Source organism: Lycium barbarum, chromosome 2 (genome assembly GCF_019175385.1).
Source record: "Lycium barbarum isolate Lr01 chromosome 2, ASM1917538v2, whole genome shotgun sequence".
NCBI lineage: Eukaryota > Viridiplantae > Streptophyta > Magnoliopsida > Solanales > Solanaceae > Lycium > Lycium barbarum.
Window position 1 is genome coordinate 119,295,553 of NC_083338.1, and position 22,867 is coordinate 119,318,419.

General features: G+C 37.4%; 4 protein-coding genes across 12 annotated transcripts; 2 read left to right on the top strand and 2 right to left on the bottom strand.

Moving 5' to 3' along the window:
- Positions 1 to 13,200: 13,200 nt before the first annotated feature.
- Positions 13,201 to 14,786, bottom strand: LOC132628815 (uncharacterized). Its single transcript, XM_060344579.1, has 4 exons — positions 14,172 to 14,786; positions 14,070 to 14,090; positions 13,893 to 13,990; positions 13,201 to 13,753 (listed from the first exon to the last, which is right to left on the bottom strand). Exons 1-4 carry the CDS (start codon positions 14,784 to 14,786, stop codon positions 13,201 to 13,203), a joined length of 1,287 nt encoding a protein of 428 aa, XP_060200562.1.
- Positions 14,783 to 17,325, bottom strand: LOC132628816 (uncharacterized). The gene is made up of 4 exons (XM_060344580.1): positions 17,269 to 17,325; positions 15,840 to 16,047; positions 15,535 to 15,702; positions 14,783 to 15,075 (listed from the first exon to the last, which is right to left on the bottom strand). Exons 1-4 carry the CDS (start codon positions 17,323 to 17,325, stop codon positions 14,783 to 14,785), a joined length of 726 nt encoding a protein of 241 aa, XP_060200563.1.
- On the top strand, positions 15,218 to 22,434 carry LOC132626919 (uncharacterized). 9 transcript variants are annotated; one of them, XM_060341950.1, is made up of 6 exons: positions 15,218 to 16,140; positions 16,806 to 18,867; positions 19,337 to 19,411; positions 20,460 to 21,006; positions 21,086 to 21,636; positions 21,735 to 22,434. In XM_060341950.1, the coding sequence occupies exons 4-6, from the start codon at positions 20,961 to 20,963 to the stop codon at positions 22,080 to 22,082; spliced, it is 945 nt and encodes a 314-aa protein (XP_060197933.1). In that variant the 5' UTR covers positions 15,218 to 16,140; positions 16,806 to 18,867; positions 19,337 to 19,411; positions 20,460 to 20,960; the 3' UTR covers positions 22,083 to 22,434. The 9 variants fall into 9 exon arrangements, with proteins under 9 accessions (XP_060197933.1, XP_060197936.1, XP_060197931.1 ...); XM_060341953.1 differs by having other exon boundaries at positions 16,806 to 16,832; XM_060341949.1 differs by having other exon boundaries at positions 15,219 to 15,775; positions 16,806 to 16,832.
- LOC132628817 (uncharacterized) lies at positions 17,398 to 18,174 on the top strand. Its single transcript, XM_060344581.1, has 2 exons — positions 17,398 to 17,922; positions 18,001 to 18,174. Exons 1-2 carry the CDS (start codon positions 17,398 to 17,400, stop codon positions 18,172 to 18,174), a joined length of 699 nt encoding a protein of 232 aa, XP_060200564.1.
- Positions 22,435 to 22,867: the final 433 nt, after the last annotated feature.

Consider the following 22,867-nt stretch of genomic DNA (forward strand, 5'->3'; position numbering starts at 1 on the left):
ATAGAATTGAATCCTATAAGTACGTTTTGTTGAAAGAATTTGGTAAGTTTACACAAATTGCTTGGAAAGTTAGGAGATTGTTCGAAGATCTCCAGGGATGACTCTATAGACTTAATGTACGTAAATTGAGCCTATCACTTTAGTTGACCCGAGGTGGGCCCACTATGCTCGATTTCACTCTTATTGCATTTTAACCTATTTTGAGAAGTTTTAAAGGAAACGTCTTAACTACTCTTCTGACTACTAAATGACACTTGTTTAAGTTATTCTATTAAGTCTTATAAATTATTTTGGAATATGGAAATGATCCCAAGAAGACTATTATCACATAATCTATTTTTGTTATCCGAAATATACGCACCGTGACTATCGTGCGGTTTCATTAATACGGTTGTTTTTCGGAATACTCCATCGAGTCCTTGTAAAATGTATTATGTCTCATATTGCATTAGTTTCTTACTACTCCACTCGTGGATGTCTCAATGTTTCCTTCACTGAGCCCGGGCCAGGTTATGTTGTCAAGCGTATTCCTCTGCATTGTTCGCCGTGCCTCGATGGTGAGGGGGAAGGTATACGTGTACATGGGTTGTGGAGTATGCTGTGCCATATACACTATTTTGATATGATATGATATGATCCGATATGGCCATTTGACATGACATGCTATGTTATGGGGTTATCTCCTATTCTGATCCTTATGTGTTGTGGCACCAGCGTCGGGAGGGTGACCACGTTCTGTCTACCGAGTCCCTTGGCGGGGGCCGGACATGATATGGCATATGTTTCTGTACACATTCCTTATGTTTTGAAATATGCATTTGGTATTCTGGATTTTTGCATTCCTTTCTGTTCGTTCTGTTTCCGGTTATGATTTTGGTTTCTCTACTTCACGCTTTACATATTCAGTACATATTTCGTACTGACCCCCTTTCTTCGGGGGCTGCGTTTTCATGCCGCGCAGGTACATACGACAGGTTCGCTGATCCGCCCGCTTAGGATCTTATTCCGCTGTTCTGAGGCGCTCTCTTATCCTGAGCCTATATTTTTGGTACAGTCTCCTGCTATTGTATAAATGTACGTCACTCAGGGGTACGACGGGGCCTTGTCCCGTCATATGATTCTGTCGGTCTGTTTAGAGGTCTGTGGACATGTTTGTGGGTTGGGGGTCTTCCTGTATGAATGCGTGTATATGTTGTGTTTGGGCGATCCCATTCGCCGCGGCGGCCGGTCCGCATATGTTTAAATGTTGCTTTGTTGGCCCTGTGTGACCTTTGTTGGTATTTTCTGTGCGCAGGGTATATTGGATAGTCCGTAAAACAAAGGAAACTCTACCAAAATTTTTCTGGAAATTATCTAAATTTAAAATATAGTCTTGTCGGCTTCTACTATATACTAGAATGCGGTTAATAAAATCTGAGATAGCATCTGATAGATGTGTCTGGGTGCCCAGATCGGGCACTAGTCACGGCCTACGGGGTTGGGTCGTGACAGTCCCGTCATATGTTTTGTTATGTTTTGTAGAGGCTTGTAGTCATATATGTGGGTCATGGGTCATGTTTGTTCGTTGTGATTATGATCTGCGTCTTAATGCGGCCCCGTTTACTATTATGGCCAAAACGGCCCATTTGTCTGTATATGTGTATATATCTGGCGATGTGTATTCTGCCAATCTATTGGATTTGGATATGATGTTTCTGTACGGGCGACCGCTTAAGATGATATTTGCTTTCAGTACTTGCTTAAAATGACGTATGTTAAGTTTGAATGAATTTTGGATATGTCGATCTGGTACGTAAGTCTGTTTGGGTGTCCAAATAGGGCACCAGTCGCGGCCCACGGGGCTGGGTCGTGACAGAACATCATCAAACATTGTTCTCGTCTCTTGAGGACAAAACCATCGTTTCTGGTAGGATTGTCGATCTTGACCTTATGCTCTCTCTAAGTTGTAAGGTTAAACAATTATTTGTCTATCAAAGATGGGAAAACTTTTTTAAAACCCCTCCTCATGTGTATGAAATTCCTGTTCGTATGTTCTATGCCAATATTAGGTCTTCTAAAGCTGATGAACTCGAAACATTGGTTCTTGGCACTCACATTGTGCTAAATTGCTCTATTCTTGACTCTATTTTTGGTTTCACCTACTCTATTATTTCCGAACTACCCAAAATTTTTTGGCATGAATCTCTTGAAGTGTCTTTTGACGATGTTAAGAAAACCCTCTCAAATTCCACCTCTGTTCCTGCTCAAATTGGTCCGTCCAATATCTCGTTTGAAGCTCGTGTGCTTGCTCATATGGTTGCCACTACCATTGTTCCTCGTGCTGGGTCCTACTCTACTATCTCCCAACGTGATGCTATTTTTGCATTTTGCCTTCTTTCCAAGAAAAAAATAAATGTTAGAACCCGTATTTTTGTACAGTGGAATAATCCGGATTTATTTATGATAAGCTAAGGACAAAATTATTTTGGGATACAAAGTCGGGATTCTTGACCTTCGAATTTATTTTGAGATATAAGTTGTGCATGAATTTATTGGTATGGAACAATTAGGAAAATTTGGGACCAAAGGTGATAAAATTTGAAGTGGAAAGTCATCCACAAATTCCATGTGGTGCCCACACAACTTTGTGTCACCTTCTAAGTGGAACAACTCATTATGTGGGCCAAGGCACCCTTGACTAAGTCTTGCATTGTTAAAAAGATGACCACTTCATTTCACTTCACCCCAACTCTTAAAAAAAAGAAGGAATTGAAGAGCACCACAATAAGGGGGCTCTCGGCCAGCCCAAGGAAAAATCCACCCCCATTTCTTGCTCTTCCAAAATTATTTTCTTGGTACAAACCCACTATTTTGAGGTCCCTAAGTAGCGTGGGAGTGTCGTTGGAGCGATCAACCCATTATTTTTCATCCATTGGAAACCCTAGCATTTTGTGGAATTGAAGAGGATAGGTAAGAGTTGATCTTGCTTTTGTGTTATAAAGGTTGTTTGTATCTTGTAGTATGTTATAATGGAGGAAAATCATGAAATATGAAATGTTGGAGGTGAGTTGTGTATGTGGAGCTTGAGCCGTGTAAATGGATGTTGTTGTGCTGTGATTGAAATTATGAATTAATGCCTAGTTAGTTGATTATGATCATTCTAAGGTGAAGAACAATTGAGAATCATCCATATATGTATATGTGTAGTGTTAGCCGAAAATGGGTCACCTTATCTGCCAAGAATTGAATTAGTATCGCTTATTGTTTAGCCGTCGTCGCCATGAATTCTATGTTGGAAATGAAAGTTTATTGACTCAAATTGATGTTGTAAATATTGCGGACTGATTTGGAAGTTGTTGTACATTTAATGTAAATTGTGTATTGATGAAAATAACATTGTTAGAATGTAAATTGTAGATACGAACCATGATTTGGAAATGAAGAAAAAGTTAGGGGGGCTGTCTCGGTTAGGGGCTGTTTCGGGTAGCTTTGGAAAATTTATGGATTGTTGGAAAAATTGTATAAATTGCTTAGAATGTCTTGAAATGTTTTTGGTATGGGTTCGGGTTAGTATGTGAGCGTATAAGCGTCGATTTTGGCTTGAAGGTAAGTCGTCGAATTGAATTTATGAAAGTTGATGAATGATGGAAAAGAGAGCTATTATTGTTGTATTACCTTTCGGATTGATTATTAATGTTGTTAGGTTGGTTGTTGTTGTTGTTGTTGTTGTTGTTGATTGATACGGCCGAGTTAAATTCTCGGGGTAGCCTATTTACAAGGGAAATGCTGCCCAAATTTCTGTAGAATTAAGGGCGAAATTGGAATTTAATGCCCAAAGAGTCTTTAGCTAATGTTTGGCATTTTATGGCTTGTTTATAGATCGTGGGCAGCCCGAATCATAGGTTGGATTTAGCTTGAGTTTGGATCGTATTGGAGAGCGTTTGAGGTATGTAAAGTAACCTTCCTTCTTCGGCATGCCTTAGTTAAAATAGGCTATGATATAAGCCTCGAGGAAACTCTATTCTCACAATCCGAGCATGTTTATGAATCGCATTTGTTCTTTGGCATCCTTGCCTTGTCATGGCAAAACATTGATCCTTATGTTCTTGGAATCCATAATTTGTAAAGATTACATGAAAGCTGATTTTTGTTTTAAAGTTCATTCTTTAGCGATTCCAAAACTTCAAACGCCCATAATTTCCTCAGAAAAGCTCGGATTGCTTTGAAATTTTCGTAGGAGTTTGTATGATATAAAATGAGTATGCTTTTCATAGGCGGGCTCAGTTCGGGTCTATACTCGTCCGTGGGTCCCGCGACGCCCTTTTTGAAATTCGACAACTTTGAAACAAAAAGTGATAATTATTATTCCGATTTCGAATATGACTATTTTACTTATCCTTCAGATTTATAATAATGATTTTATGCATATGATTCCTCACTACTCCGCTCGTGCTTACTGTGACATCGTTCACCGGTTCCCGGGCCGGTTCTGTTGTCGTGCGCTTTGTGATACATTCTGGTGTTATGCTGTGATTATGGTTCACCGTGCTCCTCGCTCGAGGGCCGGGTTCCACTTATGTTTGGCGTTATGCTGTGTTTGGCGTTATGATGTGTGACGGGGATTCGGAGATTTGAAACTTTCTGGTGTTATGCTGTGTTGTGGCGCCATCGACAGGCGGGCGACCACATTTTCCTGTGCCCTATGCATAATTTATACTTTGGAAATAAACATTTTGATATTTTTTTTTGATATGTATTATTTTCTATATATCTGATTCGATTATTGTTCAGATTTATTTCTGTACCTTCTGCTTTGCATACTCAGTACATATTTCGTACTGACCCCCTTCTCCTGGGGCTGCGTTTCATGCCCGCAGGTACGAACGCACAGCCTGGTGATCCACCTGTTTAGGACACCCTTTCTGCTATTCGGAGTGCTCCTCTCTTTCCGGAGCTTATACTTTTGGTATATATATTTATTAGTGCATTTGTATATATTCGTTCATGGGTACGGCGGGGCCCTGTCCCGTCATATGATTCTGTCGGTCCGTTTAGAGGTCTGTGGACATGTTTGTGGGTTAGGGTCTTTCTGTATGGATAGGTGTATATGTTTTTTGGGCGATCCCATACGCCGAGGCGGCCGGTCCGCATATGTTTATACGTTGCTTTGCTAGCCCTGTGTGGCCTTTGTTGGTGTTTGCTGTGTACAGGGTTATTTTGGATAGTCTGTAAAACAGAGGAAACTCTGCCGAAATTTTTCTGGGAATTGTCTAAATTTAGAATATAGCCTCGTAGGCTTCTGGTATATACTTGAATGCATTTGATAGATGGGTTTGGGTGCCCAGATCGGGCACTAGTCACAGCCTACGGGGTTGGGTCGTGACAATAAATTTGTCCTCCATCATTATCAATTACATGATTGAGTGTGCTTCAAATCCTTCTAGTCTACCATATGGCATGCTTATCTCCCGCATACTAGAAGTCCACAAAATCGACTTAGTCGACTATCCCGTCACTCTAGTTAAGCAATGCTACAACTCTAGGGCGTTTGGTAGCATGGGATACATCTTGAACAATGATTCCTGTTTGTTAAAAGATGTATATGAGGCATCTCAACCTGGTCCCTCCACCAAAGGGAAAAAAATCAAATCCTTCTGTTGTCTCCACTGAATGCTATGAAGAACTTCTCGCCAAACTTTCGTCTATGGATGAAAAAATTGAGTCCATCAAAGACTTAATGGCATCCATATTGTTACAAGTAGAGAAGATTCATGATGTGACTAAGGAAACAGGTGCTGATGTCTCTAAGCTGCGGCTGAAACTGGATGTTGTTATTAAGGAAGCGGTCAAACTGTCCACCAAGCCTCAAGCCAGTGTTGCCGCCATGCCTGAACGTCTTACTACTCCGTTGACTGAAATGAAGGATGCTATTGTGAATACATTAGCTTACTTTCTTCGTCGTCCAGTCTTCCGCCACCAAGAATAGTTCTTAGTTGGCTGTTTTTTTTAACTGTTTAAACAATGTTTTTGTGGGACTTATGTTTGGTTATGCTGCTAGTTGCTATTTGCTATTTCCTAGTTGTTCTTTGTTTTAGTCTGTTTTGTTGTGTGGTTCTTTGGTTTAGCCTGTTTTGTTGTTGGTTGTTTGCTGGTTCTTTGCTTTTGTTTTTTGAGTGATGCCAAAGGGGGAGAAGGATCGTCAACTGCTCAAGGGGAGCCTACAAGGACTAGTCGACTAGTCAGGGGGAGCCTCCACCCATTCAGGGGGAGCATCCGCTACAGGGAAGTTGACTACATACTTTCTAAAAATTGTCATCCTAAAAAAGGGGGAGATTGTTAGTGTCAAGTTTTTATGATGACAATTTTACTTGTGCAGGTATAGTAATTAAATCACATAAGGAATATATGTGAGCCCACAAAATAGCACCAACAAAATAGAAGCCCACAGAACAGCCCCAACGACCTGGGCTCACTCGAGAAATGGCTCCACAGCCCTAAAGGTGCAACCAGCAGTACCTTTCAGCAGTACAAAATCTTTCAAGAAAGGAAAAGATATTTGCAAAATAAAGAAGCAATATTCCAACAGCATCAAATCGTTTCAAAGAAGGAAACGTCATCTTCAATATTAAAAGGCATATCTCATGAAGAGTAATAAATCTGATGCTGCCCCGACGCACAAGGAAAGCAACAAAAGCTCAGTCTTATTTTTGTAAATAGGATCCTTAATTCCATTTCCAAGGATCAAATCCCTTGGGTTGATCTCTCTGCGTGAAGAGCCTAAAACACTATAAAAAGGGCTGCCTCACAAACACAAGCTTTTATGCAACAACCTCATTACCTCCTTGCTCTGCTTTACTTTAAATAAACATTGTTAATCTGAGTGATTCATAGTGTAATAAGAGAGAAAAGAAAGTTATAGTTTGTGAGGCTTTGTATCAAAAAGAATAAGAGTGGTTTGAGTGTAGACGTAGGAACTTCATTTAAAAACCTTCATTGTACCAAACCTTATAAAAGAGCTGGAGGGATCACCCTTTCAACCCAAGGGGGCTGGACTAGGATTCACATTAAATCTGAACCAGTATAAAGTAGGTAGTCGACTGCTGGCTCAACCTAGTCGACTAACAGATCGAAATTTTTGAACAATTCACACCCCCCCCCCCTCTCTTGCACTTTCATAGTTCCCTAGAAAATTTCGAAATGTTTGCAGGTCATTAAGAAGTTCAACACATGCTAACTAAATAAAATGTGCATGTGAACGAGAGATAATGATACGAAGTGTTGGCATAGGTACACGGGACTATTGATGATTGACAAAGTAAATGTTGGCACAGGTACATGTGAGTTTTGATGATTGACAAAGTAAATGAACAAGATACATATGCAAGACCAGGGTGATTGAAATAGGTCTATGGACATGTTCCATCTCAGACCCTGAGGCGATTCAGAGATGGATGAGACAGATGCTTGAACCAGGTCCAAGAACATATTCCAACTCAGAGTCCTACTGTGAGTAGGGTTTGTGATTTATGGTAAAGACTTGGCGGACAAGTTTGCAGGATTTCTGTCCATAATTATCAAGATACTTCATACTCCTACAAGGACATTGAAGCCCCATGAAGGCAAAAATCTCAAGTCAACTCAAACTCTAACTCTCATAATGGGCCTTACCATGTAGGGATTGAGTTCTCAGCCGACTTGATGTAAACCTAGTACTACATATATCCAAGTCTTGCCATGAAGAAGTTTGACGCACTCACAAAGAGAGAAAATCAGAATATCAAGAAAACACCGTCAATGCAATAGTTGAGAGAATTCTGATTACTGAAGTGCGCCCTAATACAAAGAAGAAAAATGAAACCTATTCCACAGAGTTTATGTTTTACAATCTTAAGTCTAGATTCGTATATTAAAATTTGCTTATCGAGTTGTACCTTTATCAACTTTTATAGAAGCAATTAGCATAGGCATAAGCGTTCGTTAAATTCAACTTCAAGTTGGTATAACCTAGAGTGGCCTCAATAGTCTGGGGGATATTGTTGAGATAGGAATTAAAGTTTAGTTCCTAGGCTGCAGAGTTTGTAACTTGAATTTGCAAGTCTCACAGTTATAGTGGAGCTTTGAGAAAAAATCTTCAGAGGTTTAGGTTATGGTTTTTTCACCCTTTGTGAGCTGGGTGGTTTCCACGTAAAAATCATTGTCTTGACTTTTACTGTTCTTTATTATTCCGCAACGCTAGCTTGAAACAAGTAATGTAACGTGGTCCATCCTTAGGAGAAAATCTGGTATAAAGTAAGATTGGCAACGAGTAGTGCAACATATCACGAAGAATATCACATGGACATGATGATAAGGGTACAAGGTATATTTGATAAGATCTTAGAGTAAAGGAGAGCCCTAGGGCGAAACCAAGTTGGAAGTATACTATGGACTAAAGTTTCAAATGAGTGTGCACAATTATAGTCTAATTTGCAGAATATTTTTGCAATGCAGTAATTAATTTTAGTGGCGACTAAAGTCGCCACATTATGGCAACCCATAGAAGTTGTCATTAGACGCAGTCAGTTCCGAAATTACTTGTAGCAACCTAATGTCGCTAGTAAAAAGATTTAATGGCAACTTTCATGGCTTTGTAACGACTTTAGTCGCCACAAAAAGTCAAAGATCTTGCAGTGCAAGGCCTAACTTTAAACAAACATAACTCTCAATATATAAGGTGTTATGATTTTTACTATATATCAAATTAAATCCCTTTGGGTTAGGTTCCAACGCCGTAAATCATCGCTATTTGGAAATTTGTTCACAAACTTATGGCCTTTTTACTGAAGGGTAGTAATATAATGAAGTAGCAGATGTTCTTACCAAATATGCCACACCTATTCAAGAACAAAAACTATTATACCATGAACATGAACTTCCCAGTGAAGCTAGAGGTTCCTTGAGGATGAACAAGCTTTAACTTCCCAACTTTAGAAAGAAAACAAAAAAACATTCCACTTTCATGGTTCTTTGAACCCCCATGATTCAATATATAAGAGTTGTTTTGGTGGCTGGGTTGGGGGGGGGGGGGGGGGGGGGGGGGAGGAGGAGGAGTCACAAAGATAGATTCATCGGGAAAATTTTGAAGTGCCATGAGATCCTCATTCACACAGTTAGATTCTATCAAATAGTAATTTTTAACTGCCCCAATATATGTTGCCATCATTGGGATCAATATGGTTTGTGATATCGGTTATATCACTGGTTCATTGCTGATTTGATTTGAAAAAGTTGGTATTGATTTGTATGAAAGCTTAAAAAGCTGAAAAGAGACAGATATATAATGCTAGTCATTTCTTATTTTACGCCTGAGGCAGAGGAACTGTTTAGGATGAGAATTCATTGTTCACAAAAATTTACTTCTTCCTGCTTTCAGTGTCTTGAGCAAGGTTTCTAGGGGAAATCCAAGCAAAATGCCAGAGAGTTGATGAATAAGGTACTTATCTAACTATTGTCTCTACTGCCTTCGAGGATATACTTGTTTTTTTGTACCTCACACCAGCACTACTCTTTTAGCTTCCTTGATTAGAAGCTATCTCTTCATTGTTCTGGTCCAGTCACCAAATGCAATGTTACTATCTGTTAGTAAAACTTTAGGCATGTTAGAAGTCTAAGGTGCTATAATTTAAGGGGTATAGTAACATCATCTTGCATTTTTCTGTTAGCCAGATAGATCACGGTCACCTCCTTCTTTATGTGTGGCAACTCCTTGAGAGGAATGCTTCTTACATAGGAAATTTTGAAATTAGAAGTAATGGAAATGATTCATGAAAGGTACTACTATATTGATTGTAAATTAAATGCAAACATAAAATGTATAGCAATTTGAAGATGAATATAATTTTATAAGAATTTTCAGGATTGTGTGATAAGTTATGTAAATTCAATGTGTTTAAAGATTTTTTTTTTTTTTTTTGTAAAGATACATGCAGAGGTACACCTATATGATAAACTCATTGTCTCACTTTGCTCATATATCAAGTGTGGAACGTATTGAAATCAGGGGAGAATTTATGTATAAAAAATGGGTAACGTGAACACATGATCATCCGAATAAACTCGGTATATTATGTGTAAATTTTTTATAAATATATCTAATATAAACTGAAGGAACACATGGTCAAACTAAACTGAATGGAGCACTGGTTAGGCAGTAGGCTCAAGTTTGAGGGATCAAATCCCTATTGACCTTTTGTTGCACGTTTTGTTCCTTTTATTCCTTCATTTCCCTTCTTCTAATGCAAATAAAATGTAGTGCTTGAGATTTGAACTTGGAACCTCCTCAAGGTAAATTTTGAAGCTCCTAAACCACTGAGCCAACTTCTAGTCTTGGGCTTATAGGATTTTTTTTTTTTCAAATTTCCCCAATTTTCCTGGGAGTGTTGTATTTCATTCCTTAAAAGTTCAAAATTACAACACAAGGATAGAGACTATCCTACAAAAAAAAAAAGGGCTACCAGCAAAACCAACTTATTGCCCATTCTACTACTATACAAGAGGTTAGCCTAACAACATAGAAGTTTGCCTTGTCAAATTTAGATCTAATGCTAGGAACTTGTCTCTTATCCATGAGAAAAGGACCCTTTGCACCCTTTGGTAGTTGTTGGGCTGAGAGATATGTGTTGCTAGTCTGTGAGTTCATTGCCATTTTTGCCAGCCAATTGGCAAGTTGATTGGCTTCCTTATATCAATGTGTGAACTTGACAATAGCATTGCTTAGCATGACAGAAATGTCTTCAATAATTTTGTTCAATTGGAAACTGCTAGCTTTCCTATCTCTGAGCATTCCAGTGATAAGCAAAGAGTCCAGTTCTATGTTGAGATTGTTATAGCCATTTTGAATGCACCATCTACATCCATACCATGCTGCCTTTGCCTCAGCTATATTGTGACCAGAACACACAGCTAGAACTGAAGTTGAACCTTCCCTTCTTCATCTCTAAGAACCCCACCAAGACCTACCTTGCCATTACCCAAGTTGAAGCTTCCATCCGTGTTGAGCTTGAGAAGGCCTGGTTCTGGTTTCTGCCAGCATACCACTTAGGAATATGTTGTAGGTTAACCAGATTGTGACAAAAGTATTTCCAGGGGAATGTTAATTTGCATCCGGGATGTGGTTGCTTGCACTGTCCAGTTCACCTGGTGCTCTAGTTTGTATCAACTGAATTTCTTTTGATTTCCAAGTCTGTAAGAACAAGTTTCCTTCCAAATAGCCCAACAAATAATAATAGGGATTATATGCAAAATTAATTTATGAACATCATTTTTTGCACTTTCCTGCCACCATGAGTTAGTTACATGTCAAATAGGGTGATGAAAGTGCTTAATACCAAGAGGAGCACCAACAAAATTCCAAATATAACTAGCTGCTTTTCCTTGACTGAAAACATGATTCAGAGTTTGTTCATGCTCAATTGGACAACAGTTACATTTGGAATCCATATGTTTAATAATATCCTCAAAAGGAAGCTTTTCTTTCCAAATTCTCCAAGTAAGAAAAGACATTTTAAAAGGGATAGAAGAATGCCATACCTTGTTGATTAGAGGTTGTTTAGCTCTTTTTGTTCTTACCAAATTCCAAGCAGTTTGTTAGAATACTTACTGCTTTCTGTGAGATCCCAAAACACCTGATCATCCTTCTCAGAACTGCCAATCTCTATTGTGCAAATATGTGCACAAATATGACTCAGCAAAATTGTCCTGGGTTTTTCATAATTCCAGTTTTCATTATTGATGAACATTTTGATTTGAAGTTTAGAGCTCTTAGGAGAAGCTAGAGCTGGGTAAGCTAGAGGACCCTTACAAGTCCAATTATCCCACCAGAAAGAGCTAGTACCTGAGTTGACCTGCCACAACATATGTTTCTCTGCTTCTTCTCTGACCTGAAGCATATGCTTCCAGGCATAAGAATTACCTGAGGCCCATTTCTTACTTACCACATGAGCTCTGATGCTGTACTTCTGTTCTGACAAAGGGGGCCTGCAGAGAATTTGAGGTTCTTAACCTCCACCACCTTTTCATAGCTAAAGTATTGCTAAAATCTTGCATGCTTCTAATATCAATACCCCCCCCCCCCCCCCCTCGTCACAAGGAACACATAAGTTTAACCAGGAAATGCAATGGTAGTTCTTATGATCCTTGCTACAGCCCCAAAAGAAATTAGCCAAATGCTTCTAAATTAACTTAAGGGTACCATGGGGAGGAGTTAAAGCAAAGAGAGCATTGATTGGAAGAGACTGAAGCACGCTTTTGATTAAAACAATTTTCTCACTACATGAAAGTAACTAACCATGCCAACCATTCAGTCTTTTAGCAACTTTACTAACCATATAATCAAAGTATTCTAATTTTTTCCTACCAACATACAAAGGGCAGCCAAGGTAAGTAAAAGGAAAATTCTTATCCATGAAGCCAGTGCATCTTCTAATCCTATTAATCTCGTTTGCAGAAGTTTTAGGAGCAGGAAAAAAGAAACTCTTATCTCTATTAACCAGGTGACCAGAACTAGTTTCATACTCATTGATCGGATTCATAATGAGTCTCATAGTAGAAAATTTACCACTACTAAAAATAACTATGTCATCAGCATAAGCCAAGTGATTAATAATAGGGCAATTAGAGGGAATAGAAAAACGGATGAATCTATCATGACTAATCAGATTATTTAATGATCTAGATAGCACCTCAGTAGCCAAGATAAAAAGGTAGGGGGAAAGAGAATCACCCTATCTTAAGCCTTGAGAAGAAGATAAAAAATCATATCTAGAGCCATTAATAATCACAAAATACCAATTTTCATAGATAAGACTATAGATCATGTCAGTCGACAACTTAGAGAAACCAAACTTAGTCAAGACTACTATAACAAAATACCAAGACAATCTATCATATGCTTAGCCATATCGAGTTTAATAACAACATTGCCACTCCTGTTAGTCTTTGAGATATTTTGAATAATTTCCTGGGCTAACAGAATATTTTCAACAATTAGTCTCTTGTTAACAAAATCACTTTGATTTGGTGAGACAAGATTTTTCAACAAAGGATTTAATCTCAAAGAATATATTTTGAAAAAAAAAAAATTGTTTGTGAAATTTGATAGACTTGTAGGTCTAAACTCACCAAAGCAGCTAGGGGTGTCAATTTTAGGAATTAACACTAAGCAAGTGTGAGAGAAGTACCTGGTCAACGTTTTTCCTCTAAAGAAATCTTGAACAAAGGCAATGATGTCCTCTTTGATAATATCCCAACAGCTCTGAAAAATGTTCCATTATATCCATTTGAACCTGCAAAACTCAAAGCACTAAGGCTGAAAACAACCTCTTTAATCTCTAATCCATCTGGCATAACACACAATAGAATGTTAGAGTTAATAGAAGGGTGTGGAAGATTGAAAAGGGAATGAAAATGTTTTACTGCTGCCCTGGAGATTTTCTCGTCTCCCCTGATCCATTTGCCTCTCTTGATCTTTATTCTGGACAGAATCAGTGTCCTCCTCGTCTCCCGGAGTATGCTATGAAAATATCTAGTGTTACCGTCTCCTTCTCCAAAATATTTGCCTTGAGATTTCTGAACGAGGATGGAATCTTGCAACTTCATCCATTGTATGTATTCAGCATGGGCTCTGTTAACTTCGTGCCTACTCTGATCAGTATTCACTTGAATATCTATTTCTACTAGTGTCTGGAGCTTTGCTTCCCATTTGGAAGCATTTTCATATAAATCACCAATTTGCTCTCTTGACCAAAGACTATCTTTTACTCAGAATCTTCAGTTTTGACTGCAAAATCAACATAGGATTCCCTTGAATATTAGTTCCCCAAACATCCCGAACAATGTCCATGGATCCATCTTAGTTCACCCAAAAATTAAGGAACCTGAAGTAAGTGATATGAGTAGAGTTGAAGCTTTGGTATTTCATTGACAAAGGCTTGTGGTCAGAACCTGTCCTAGCCAAATGTCTAATAGTACAATTCTGAAACAGTTGATCCAGAGATCATTGATACAAACTCTATCTAGTCTCTTCCAAATTCTCTTTCTGGGGCTTCTATTACTGCACCATTTGAAGTTAGAGCCTGTGAATCCAATGTCTGTCAAGCCACAGTTGTCCAAACAGTTTTGGAACTCCAAACTCTTGATCATTCTATGTGGTTTGCCCCATACTTTTCAGTTGGATCCAAGATAACATTAAAGTCACCCTCAATGCACCATGGACCATCAACCTTCAGACTGTCTTCTTCCAAACTATCCCAAAGATCTCTTCTTTCAGCTGCAGTGCATTTAGCATAGATAGCAGAAATAAAGATGTCCTGATTATCATAAGCCTTTTTCATATTGATAATGACATGCTGATCATTCTCTGAAATAAGATCAGCTTGAATGAAGTTTCTACAAAAACACCAAATTTTCCCATTTAAATTAGACAGGCAATGTTGATATCCAAGGAATTTTCTGTAACCATCTATGTTTTGCTTTGCAACAAAAGGTTCGAAAATAGCTACAAACTGTATATTGTTGATGAGAACCAAGATTTTTGAGTCTATGAGTGGCCTTTTTTTAGACCTAACACCCCTTATACTCCAAAAGAGTGCACTAATCATAATAATTGTTTGAGGTGTTACCATCCTTTTGTTTCCTCTTTTGAGAGGGTTGATTTTTGTTTCTTTGTTTTTTTTTTCCAACTTTTCTGCCCTTGCTTCTTCCTCTATTTTCAGTGGCTGGTTCATCGGAATCTGATTTTCCAGTAGCACCACTGTTCTGGCTGTTATCATGTTCTTGAAGGGTGTTTTTTCTGTCTGTGGGCTGTTCTAAAGTGCTCTTGCATCTTAGACTGCACCACTGATTGTTCTTCCACATTATTAGTTTCCGGATGAGTGTCTGGAGTTTCTTCAACATGTTCAACAAATCCCAAGTCAACTATCAGATTTATACCTGACAGTTCTCTTATTCCAGTAGGAACTCTTGATGAGCCTGATGCACAGTCTGGCTGATTGGAGCTGCTTCTCTGTTTTTGGCAATCCTTGTTGTTCATCTCCTCGCTTGAAGCCTTTGTGTAATGATCTGAATAAATGAGCTAAATGGAGAATACAGAGAGGACGAATAGAATTATAACACGTGGACGCACGAGATTAAATCTGAGTTAATGAAGCAGACCGGTTGTGATTGCACGATAAAATCTCCTATAACTAAAGTCTGGGAAGGTGAAACAGGGGTATCGATCAATTTGGGTTTTTCTCACCTCTTCAATTCTCTCTCAACTCCTCTCCTCTTTCCTCACGTGTTCTTCTCCTTCCTCTTCTCTTCTTCTTTATCTTCTAAATCTTAACTTCTTCTTTCTTCTTCAAGGAGATTCATGATGACATTGGTGGATTTTCCATTTATCTAGTATCATTTTATTAAGCTTTCAATGTCGTTGTATTTGAGTACCATTTAGTGATATAAAACTGAATATTGTCCCAAAATTCATTTACTTTTCGCAATTTACTTAGTTTGAGTTTAGATCCATATCTGGATCATTACACTTTGTTTCCAGATTTTGATCTTTATCCTGCTTCATGGTCTGATTTCTGAGTTGATAATTAGCCAACTTTTCACGTTCATCTGTCTCATTTGTTTTATCCTTTGGAGCCTGTTCCTCATGGCTCTCCTCTTGATGAACATCGTCGATTTGGAGAGTCTCCTTCACCACTGCAATAGTTTAATTTGTTCATTTTGAACTGACTCTGATATATTGCCTTGCTCATCCTGCCAGGAGTATCAGGTTTGAAAGTAATCTTGTTTCTTTGGCATCTTCTTAGTTTTTCTTTTCTTGGTTTTCCTCTTACTGGTATTTGTGTGTTTGGATGTATAAGCTTTCTCCTCTTTGTGTTTGATATTGTGTTCCTGATCATTCATTGCCTCTTTTCCCTTAATATTGTTTTCATCTTCTTCACGATTCTCCTGACTTGCCTCCTTTGCAGCTTGTTCAACAGCATGTTCTTCTTCCTTTTTCTTTTTTTCCTCTTTTGCCTTTGTCAAAATTTTTCCATAATTCTGCAGTTCAACAAGTTATGTCCAATCTTCTTGCAATGTTTGCAGTATTTTGGGATACCCTCGTATTCCAACTTTCGAGTAAACCCTTTAGAGGTGAGTTTTCATCCTCCAATCCCACCCAAATACTTTCCTGGATTCGCCTCTGATTGAAATTATTATTCCCTCTGTTTCAATTTATGTGAAACTATTTTCTTTTTAGTCCGTGTCAAAAGGAATGACTTCTTTCCTAATTTGGAAACAAATTCACTTTAATAAAGTGATTTACAGCCACACAAATATTCAACACTTATTTTGAACCACATGTTTCAAAAGTTTTCACTCTTTCTTAACACTCTGTTTGGAACGTTGTTACCCATTGTATTGTATTGTATTGTTACCACAAAAACAATGTTTGTTTTTATTGTTATATAAAATGTATTATATCATATTGTTAAATTCCGTCGTTACGTAACAATGAAAAGCCCCATTTTATGTAACAACCGATTTGGTGTTATCCCATTGTTACCTAATTTCTTTTTCCAATTATGTCCTTACTTAATATTTCATAATCCTATTTTACCCTTTACCTTATATTATTTAACTCCACCCAAAAATCCTATACCCTAAGTCTTCTACGTAACTCTGTCTCCTTCTAGGTTTGGTTTATCTGCTCCCTACGTCTTCCTCCTTCTTCTATCTCATTCTACGTTTTTTTTTAATTGTCCTGCTCCCTGCTTTTTCTTCCTTCTTTTAATTTTATATATTTGCTTTTTGTTTAGGTTTCTGCCATAGTTTCAAAGTTACAGGTACTTCTTGTTCTCCATGACCATCTTTTTAAAACTTCTTATCATTCTGCCGTTTTTCAAAATTGTAAGTTATTATTTGTATTGCGCTCCTTATTCACAATCATCATTAATTTGCTTGCTTTCTTGTTTTATTTTTTTGCATAGAATATTTTGCTTATTTGTTGTGCTTTCCCATGCTTTTGTTAAACCATGACTCTAGAATTGTATAATACACCTGTATGTGAATGCTGGTTTACTTTGTGGAAATTTCTCGTATTGTTCATGTTGAGTTAAATGTCAATCTGAAATTTTACTTGTTGAAGCTGCTTGTTCATTGTTCATCTATGTGAACAATGTATTTCTTTTTAAAAACCGAAAAAAATCGAAAAAACCAAATAATCGAAAAAACCAAATAATCGAGAAAACTGATAAATCCCAAAACGATAAGCTAGAGTACGTGATTTCTGTGAACATGTTGTTGCCTCCTCCTAATAAAGGCATTTTCTGTAAACATGTTTATATTCATATTTATTTTAGCATCTTACGTAGTTTAATTAGTTGTGCATCTCACTTAATTTTGTTATAGATGGCTGATCAGAATAATCAAGATAATAGGCAAATATTGGGACAAGTGAGCTCTTTAGCATCATATAATGCTCTCTTAGCATTTATTTGGTTTTGGAATTATGCACGTGAAATTGAAAATGATCGACGTACGATCACACATGCCATACGCCCTGAAAGAGAGCAAGTTAGAGATGAGCTATTGAGTCATCTATTTTCTTCAGAACTTTGTCGTAATATTTTAAGAATGACCCCTTCGGCTTTTACCAGTCTCTGTGAGATGTTAGTTAGAGATGGAGGTCTTAGACCAACACTTCGAGCTACAGTTGAAGAACAGGTTGCGAAAACACTTTACCTGTTAGCACATAATGTGACAAATCACGAACTATCTTTCATCTTTCGACGATCGGGGGAGTCGGTCAGTCATCATTTTCATGTTGTCCTACGAGCTATATTGGGGCTATACGAAATATTTATTAAACAACCTGATGGATCCCAAGTTCCTTCTGAAATTGCCAGCAACCAAAGATTCTACCCATATTTTAAGGTGAATAGAGTTATGATTTTACTCAAACTTTAGCAATGTCAAGATTGTTTGCATGTTCATTGATTATTATAATATCAGGATTGTATTGGTGCAATTGATGGAACACACGTACGTATTAAATTTTCACAAAGTGAAGCCCCAAAATACCGTGAGAGGAAAGATTATCTGTTGTACCTCGCGTTTTCAGAGCATGAGTATGACATGTACCTCACCATAGTAATGGGGTGTCGGAGACGTCCCATGACGTTTTGAAAGGCGCAAGTCATGGAAAGTACGTAACAACAATGAAAAAGGGTGAATTACGATCTCGTAAGTCGTAATCGGGAAAGAGTATTTTGAAACACGAGAACATGGCCATTATTAGTATAATAAGTGATAAATATCATGTATGGAGAGTTTCGGAATATTTCGAGATCGAGCAAATTGAAGAAAATAAGTTCGACAAAAATTTGAGAAATGCTGGAAGGATTTTTTGTCAACTTTGGAGGGTATATCTCCATGTATATTAGGATTTTTAATGTGAAACAAAAGCCTAAAATGTAGTTCGTCGAATCTAGTTTATAATGCAACAAACCTCTTGTCGATAGGACATCGGAGTAGAGAATTACAGACGTTACAAACTGAGCTGTCGACGCAGAAACAGAACTGCTACAGTACTGCTACAGTGATGCCGACCCAACCCACTATAAAAGGGATTAAAATCCCATTTTCTTCATCAAAACTTGTCCAAAACTTTCCAGAAAATTCAGCAACAAAAAGGGGCTTAAATCCCACATAAAAGTGAGGATTTTGAGTGAAATTCAAGCTATGGAATATCAATCGAGGTCCAGGCAACGCGTAGACGCGATTATAAATTCGTTTTGTGTTGAAGTGAGTTTGGGAACAAGTGGGTATTGAAGATCTTGTTACTTGAGTAAAAGATCTTGTTACTTGAGTAAATACAAGGTATGAATTGTTGAATCTCTTTCTTTATCAATATGGATTAAGGAATAATTGCAAGAATAAAGTTTATATTTTGTTGTGTTGATGTTGTTGAATTATGGATTGAGGTTTGAAGAGAATTTTGGATAATATATATATATATATATTTATCTTGTAGGATGTTGTTATTGATGTTGTTGGTATTAATTTTGGCTTCTTTACGGAAATAAAGTATTCAAATAGTCGTATCACAAATTGGTTAGTTGAGAAATTTATAAAATATCGTGTGGGATGTTTTAGGAGATATATTGGCATGGATAATGGTATTGAGGATGTTCGTATTGTTGTTGTTGATATTATGATTTCGGGCTAGGCATATAAACAAGGGAGATGCTGCCCGAATTTCGACAGAATCTAAAAGGATTTTAATTAAAGTTTCGAGACGAGCGTATGATGATGATTCTAATAATATTATGAATGGTTCTATATGTAGATTACGAGGCTATGAATGATCTTAAGTGAATTGCAAAACTGGAAGTAAGTCGGAAGTCGAGAAATTATTTTTCAGGTATGTTAAGGCTAGTCCCCTTCTTTCTAAAGGCATGATCTTTCCGTTATAAATCTCTGTGTCGTATCCCTAATATCATTGATCCCGCAAATGCTAGAAGCCCGCGAATTTCGTGATCCTTATGAGGTTCTTGAATTTATAAAAGCATGATCTTTTCCTACCAAACTATGTATGAATCCCATAAAAATTTTCATTTCTAAGAACGCTAGAAATTCATGATTCTTAAAGTTTTTATGATGGCAAAGATGAATAATTCCTTATGATAACCATGATGATGATTATGAGAGATTTATTTATCCAAACTCCAAGGTATACGGATTTCATGTTATTATGAGATAATTTTTCATTCATAGAGATTTCCATGTACACGAGCTTTACATTATTATGATGACTATGATGAGAACGATTTTATGTTCAAAGGTTCCAAGTTTATGATTTCAATGACGATATGAGAATATTGAGCTATCTTTTGACCTTTCTTAATTTTACTCATTGTGGTTGATCTCACCTTATAATAATTTTTCTTTCAAGGTGAGACAAAGTGACGCTGATTATTCCATAACACAATCGGAGGTTACCGACCTTACGTCACTCCGATGTATTTATAGCTTTTACTTGGCTCTCATGCATGCTTTATATATATGTATGTATTTTCTCACACCACGCCGCGCTATAGTCGTCCGGGAAGGCACGTAGATGTGCACACCACTGCAGTGGGCATGTTATGATATTGCCCCGAACGCGGGAGGCCTGGACGCTGGCTAATGATGATAACACCGAGCCTTGATGGCCGGGCATGATATTATATATGACACCGCTCCTTAATGGCAGGGCATGTTACTATGTATATATGTAAAAATGTTTTTTTTTTTTAAAAGGCTAAGCATGCATGACATTCGCCTTACGAGGCATTCAGATGTACATGTTATCTTTCTTATTGTTTGTTACTTTTCATATCTATGTTATGTTGTTACTCATTCCTTACATACTCAGTACATTATTCGTACTGACGCCCCTTCTTGTGGGCGTTGCGTTTCATGTCACGCAGGTGTATACAGATGAGTAGAGGATATTGCTAGAAGATGTTCCAACGGGATTGACGAGCTCCATTTCTTTCCGGAGTGTTGCCAAGTCAGAGCATGTGCGTTATGATATATTGATTTATGTTAGAGACTTTGCAGACAGAGTCACGTATATAGCCTGCCAGTCTAGCAAGCAACTATTTGAGCCGATGTATTCAGTATGCATTAATTTACAGATTTCATATGATTACAGTTTTACTTGGTTTAAGAAAGACGAAAAGAATATTTTTCTGAAAAACTTCCATTATGCATTTCAATTCATGACCTGAAAGTCTAGTGAGATTATGAGTATAATGAGAGCCAGTGGGTTCGCTCGACTCTAAGTAAGGGTCGGGTGCCCATCATGCCCTATCAGGATTAGGGTGTGACATTATCTAACACAGAATGTATTAGCTGCATGATCATTTGATTTAAAATTCACATATGTGTTAGCTGGGTGGGAAGGTACAACATCTGATTCAAGAATTATGAAAGAAGCACTAAATGGACAAGACCCATTAAAAATTCCAGAAGGTAAACGTTATATAAATTTGTTTAGACATAGATATACGTGATGAACAAATAATTGAATCTTTTATCTATTTATTTTTAGGAAAATACTACCTTGTTGATGCTGGACTCATGTTAAGAAGTGGGCTTATTACACCTTATCAGGGGGAGCGATATCACTTGAAAGAGTATTCAAGAAATCCACCTCGAAATGCTCGTGAATTATTTAATTTGCGACACGCTTCTTTGCGTAATGCTATTGAACGAGTATTTGGAGTTCTTAAAAAGAGATTTCCTATAATTTCTAGTTCAACGGAGTCCTCATATTGTACTGACACCCAAAAGCTTATTATCTTTGCATGTTGTATTTTGCTCCACTACTTAAGAGGTGTAGATCCAAATGATGAGTTACTTGCTCAAGTTGATGCGGAGCATATGAATGATAATGATGTGCATGAAGAACTTCCAAATCATCCTAGGGAGAGCACTGAGGAATATAGAAGAGGGGAATTGATTCACAACCGAATGAGAGTAATTAAAACTAAATTTGCCAAATGCTATGACACATTTCAAATGGGGATGAGCGGGTTTTCATGGGATCCCATAACAAATATGTGGGATGCTGAACCTGAAGTATGGGACCAGTTAATTCAGGTAAATTCATGCATTACTAGTTTATTAGTTTTGTTCTTATTTTCGTAAGATAATGTTCATATCATTTTCTTTAGTTGTATTCTATTTTTTATATATAGGCTAAGCCTGCAGCTGCTGAGCTGAGGACCATGTCAATTAGAAATTATGATAAACTAATAATACTGTATGGAAAGGATCGAGCTACTGGAAAGCATGCTGAGACTGGACCAGATATGTTAAAAAGAGGTGCTCGTAAAAATTTGAAAAGATCAAGTACTAGTTCGTTGACTATTGATGAGGTAGATGAGATGATTTTAGTGAATGCTGCTTCGTTGGAAAACACCGAGGAACATGGACAGGATAAGCAGAATCAACCAACTAATGGTGAACCTACATCGAAACACCGACTCCTACCAGAAATAAGAAGTCTAAACATTATCATCTTGACGAAATGGATGACATGTTGAGAGGTGGGACGGACAATTTGGCTCATGCAATTAACCGACTTTCAACTATGCCTCCTATTCCTGCGAATGAGATATGGCAAATGGTAAAGGAGATGAATTTGGAATGTCACATGAGCAATAAGGCTTATATAATTTTTTGTAAAAACGCAAATATGTGTTGCACACTGATGGGATGTCCGCAAGAAGACTGCAAAATTCTTTTATTGACCATGATGTCACCCGAAGATTAAGTTTAGAATAATGTTATTTAAATTTTAAGTATTTATGATTTTGTGGACCGCATGAATACTTCGTTATTGACACTTATTTCGTTATGCATTTTAAGCTATGGATTATATGAAAAATATAGGCATCGTGAGAAAATCGTTTGTGGCGTGTCTTCAAACTTTCTATACCAGTGAAATTTTAAAGATTTTGAGTGGTTAATGACGTTTCTTAATTATTTAGGATTGAATTTGAAATCTGAATTTGTAAACTTATAGTTTAGGGCATTTTAGTAAACTTACCAATTAAAATACAGCACGATACATTCAATCCAAACAAAAAATATGTTATTACACAGCAGCAAACAATACAGTCTATCCAGACATTGTATCTACAAAACAGCACAGTACAATACAATACAGTACATTATGAAACAATGCGTAACAACGTTCCAAACAGAGTGTAAATGTCATGCCCAGTCAATTTGGTTCACATAATTAAAACGGAGGGAACATATGTTTTCTCAAATGATTTAGGCTACTGCAATAGGAATATGCGGTAAATGTCAAGAATCTCCAGGT

Coding starts and splice junctions, on each gene's coding strand:
- LOC132628815 (XM_060344579.1), bottom strand. CDS start 14,786: ATGATAACAGCCAGAACAGTGGTGCTACTGGAAAATCAGATTCCGATG. Junction 14,091..14,171: donor ATCCAACTGAAAAGTATGGG/GCAAACCACATA, acceptor TTGGATTCACAG/GCTCTAACTTCAAATGGTGC. Junction 13,754..13,892: donor ACTCATATCACTTACTTCAG/GTTCCTTAATTT, acceptor TCTTTGGTCAAG/AGAGCAAATTGGTGATTTAT.
- LOC132628816 (XM_060344580.1), bottom strand. CDS start 17,325: ATGTTTACAGAAAATGCCTTTATTAGGAGGAGGCAACAACATGTTCAC. Junction 15,703..15,839: donor ATCCAAACACACAAATACCA/GTAAGAGGAAAA, acceptor AAACTATTGCAG/TGGTGAAGGAGACTCTCCAA. Junction 15,076..15,534: donor TCAAAATCTGGAAACAAAGT/GTAATGATCCAG, acceptor TCATTTATTCAG/ATCATTACACAAAGGCTTCA.
- LOC132628817 (XM_060344581.1), top strand. CDS start 17,398: ATGGCTGATCAGAATAATCAAGATAATAGGCAAATATTGGGACAAGTG. Junction 17,923..18,000: donor GATTCTACCCATATTTTAAG/GTGAATAGAGTT, acceptor TTATAATATCAG/GATTGTATTGGTGCAATTGA.
- LOC132626919 (XM_060341948.1), top strand. CDS start 20,961: ATGAAAGAAGCACTAAATGGACAAGACCCATTAAAAATTCCAGAAG. Junction 21,007..21,085: donor CCCATTAAAAATTCCAGAAG/GTAAACGTTATA, acceptor ATTTATTTTTAG/GAAAATACTACCTTGTTGAT. Junction 21,637..21,734: donor TATGGGACCAGTTAATTCAG/GTAAATTCATGC, acceptor TTTTATATATAG/GCTAAGCCTGCAGCTGCTGA.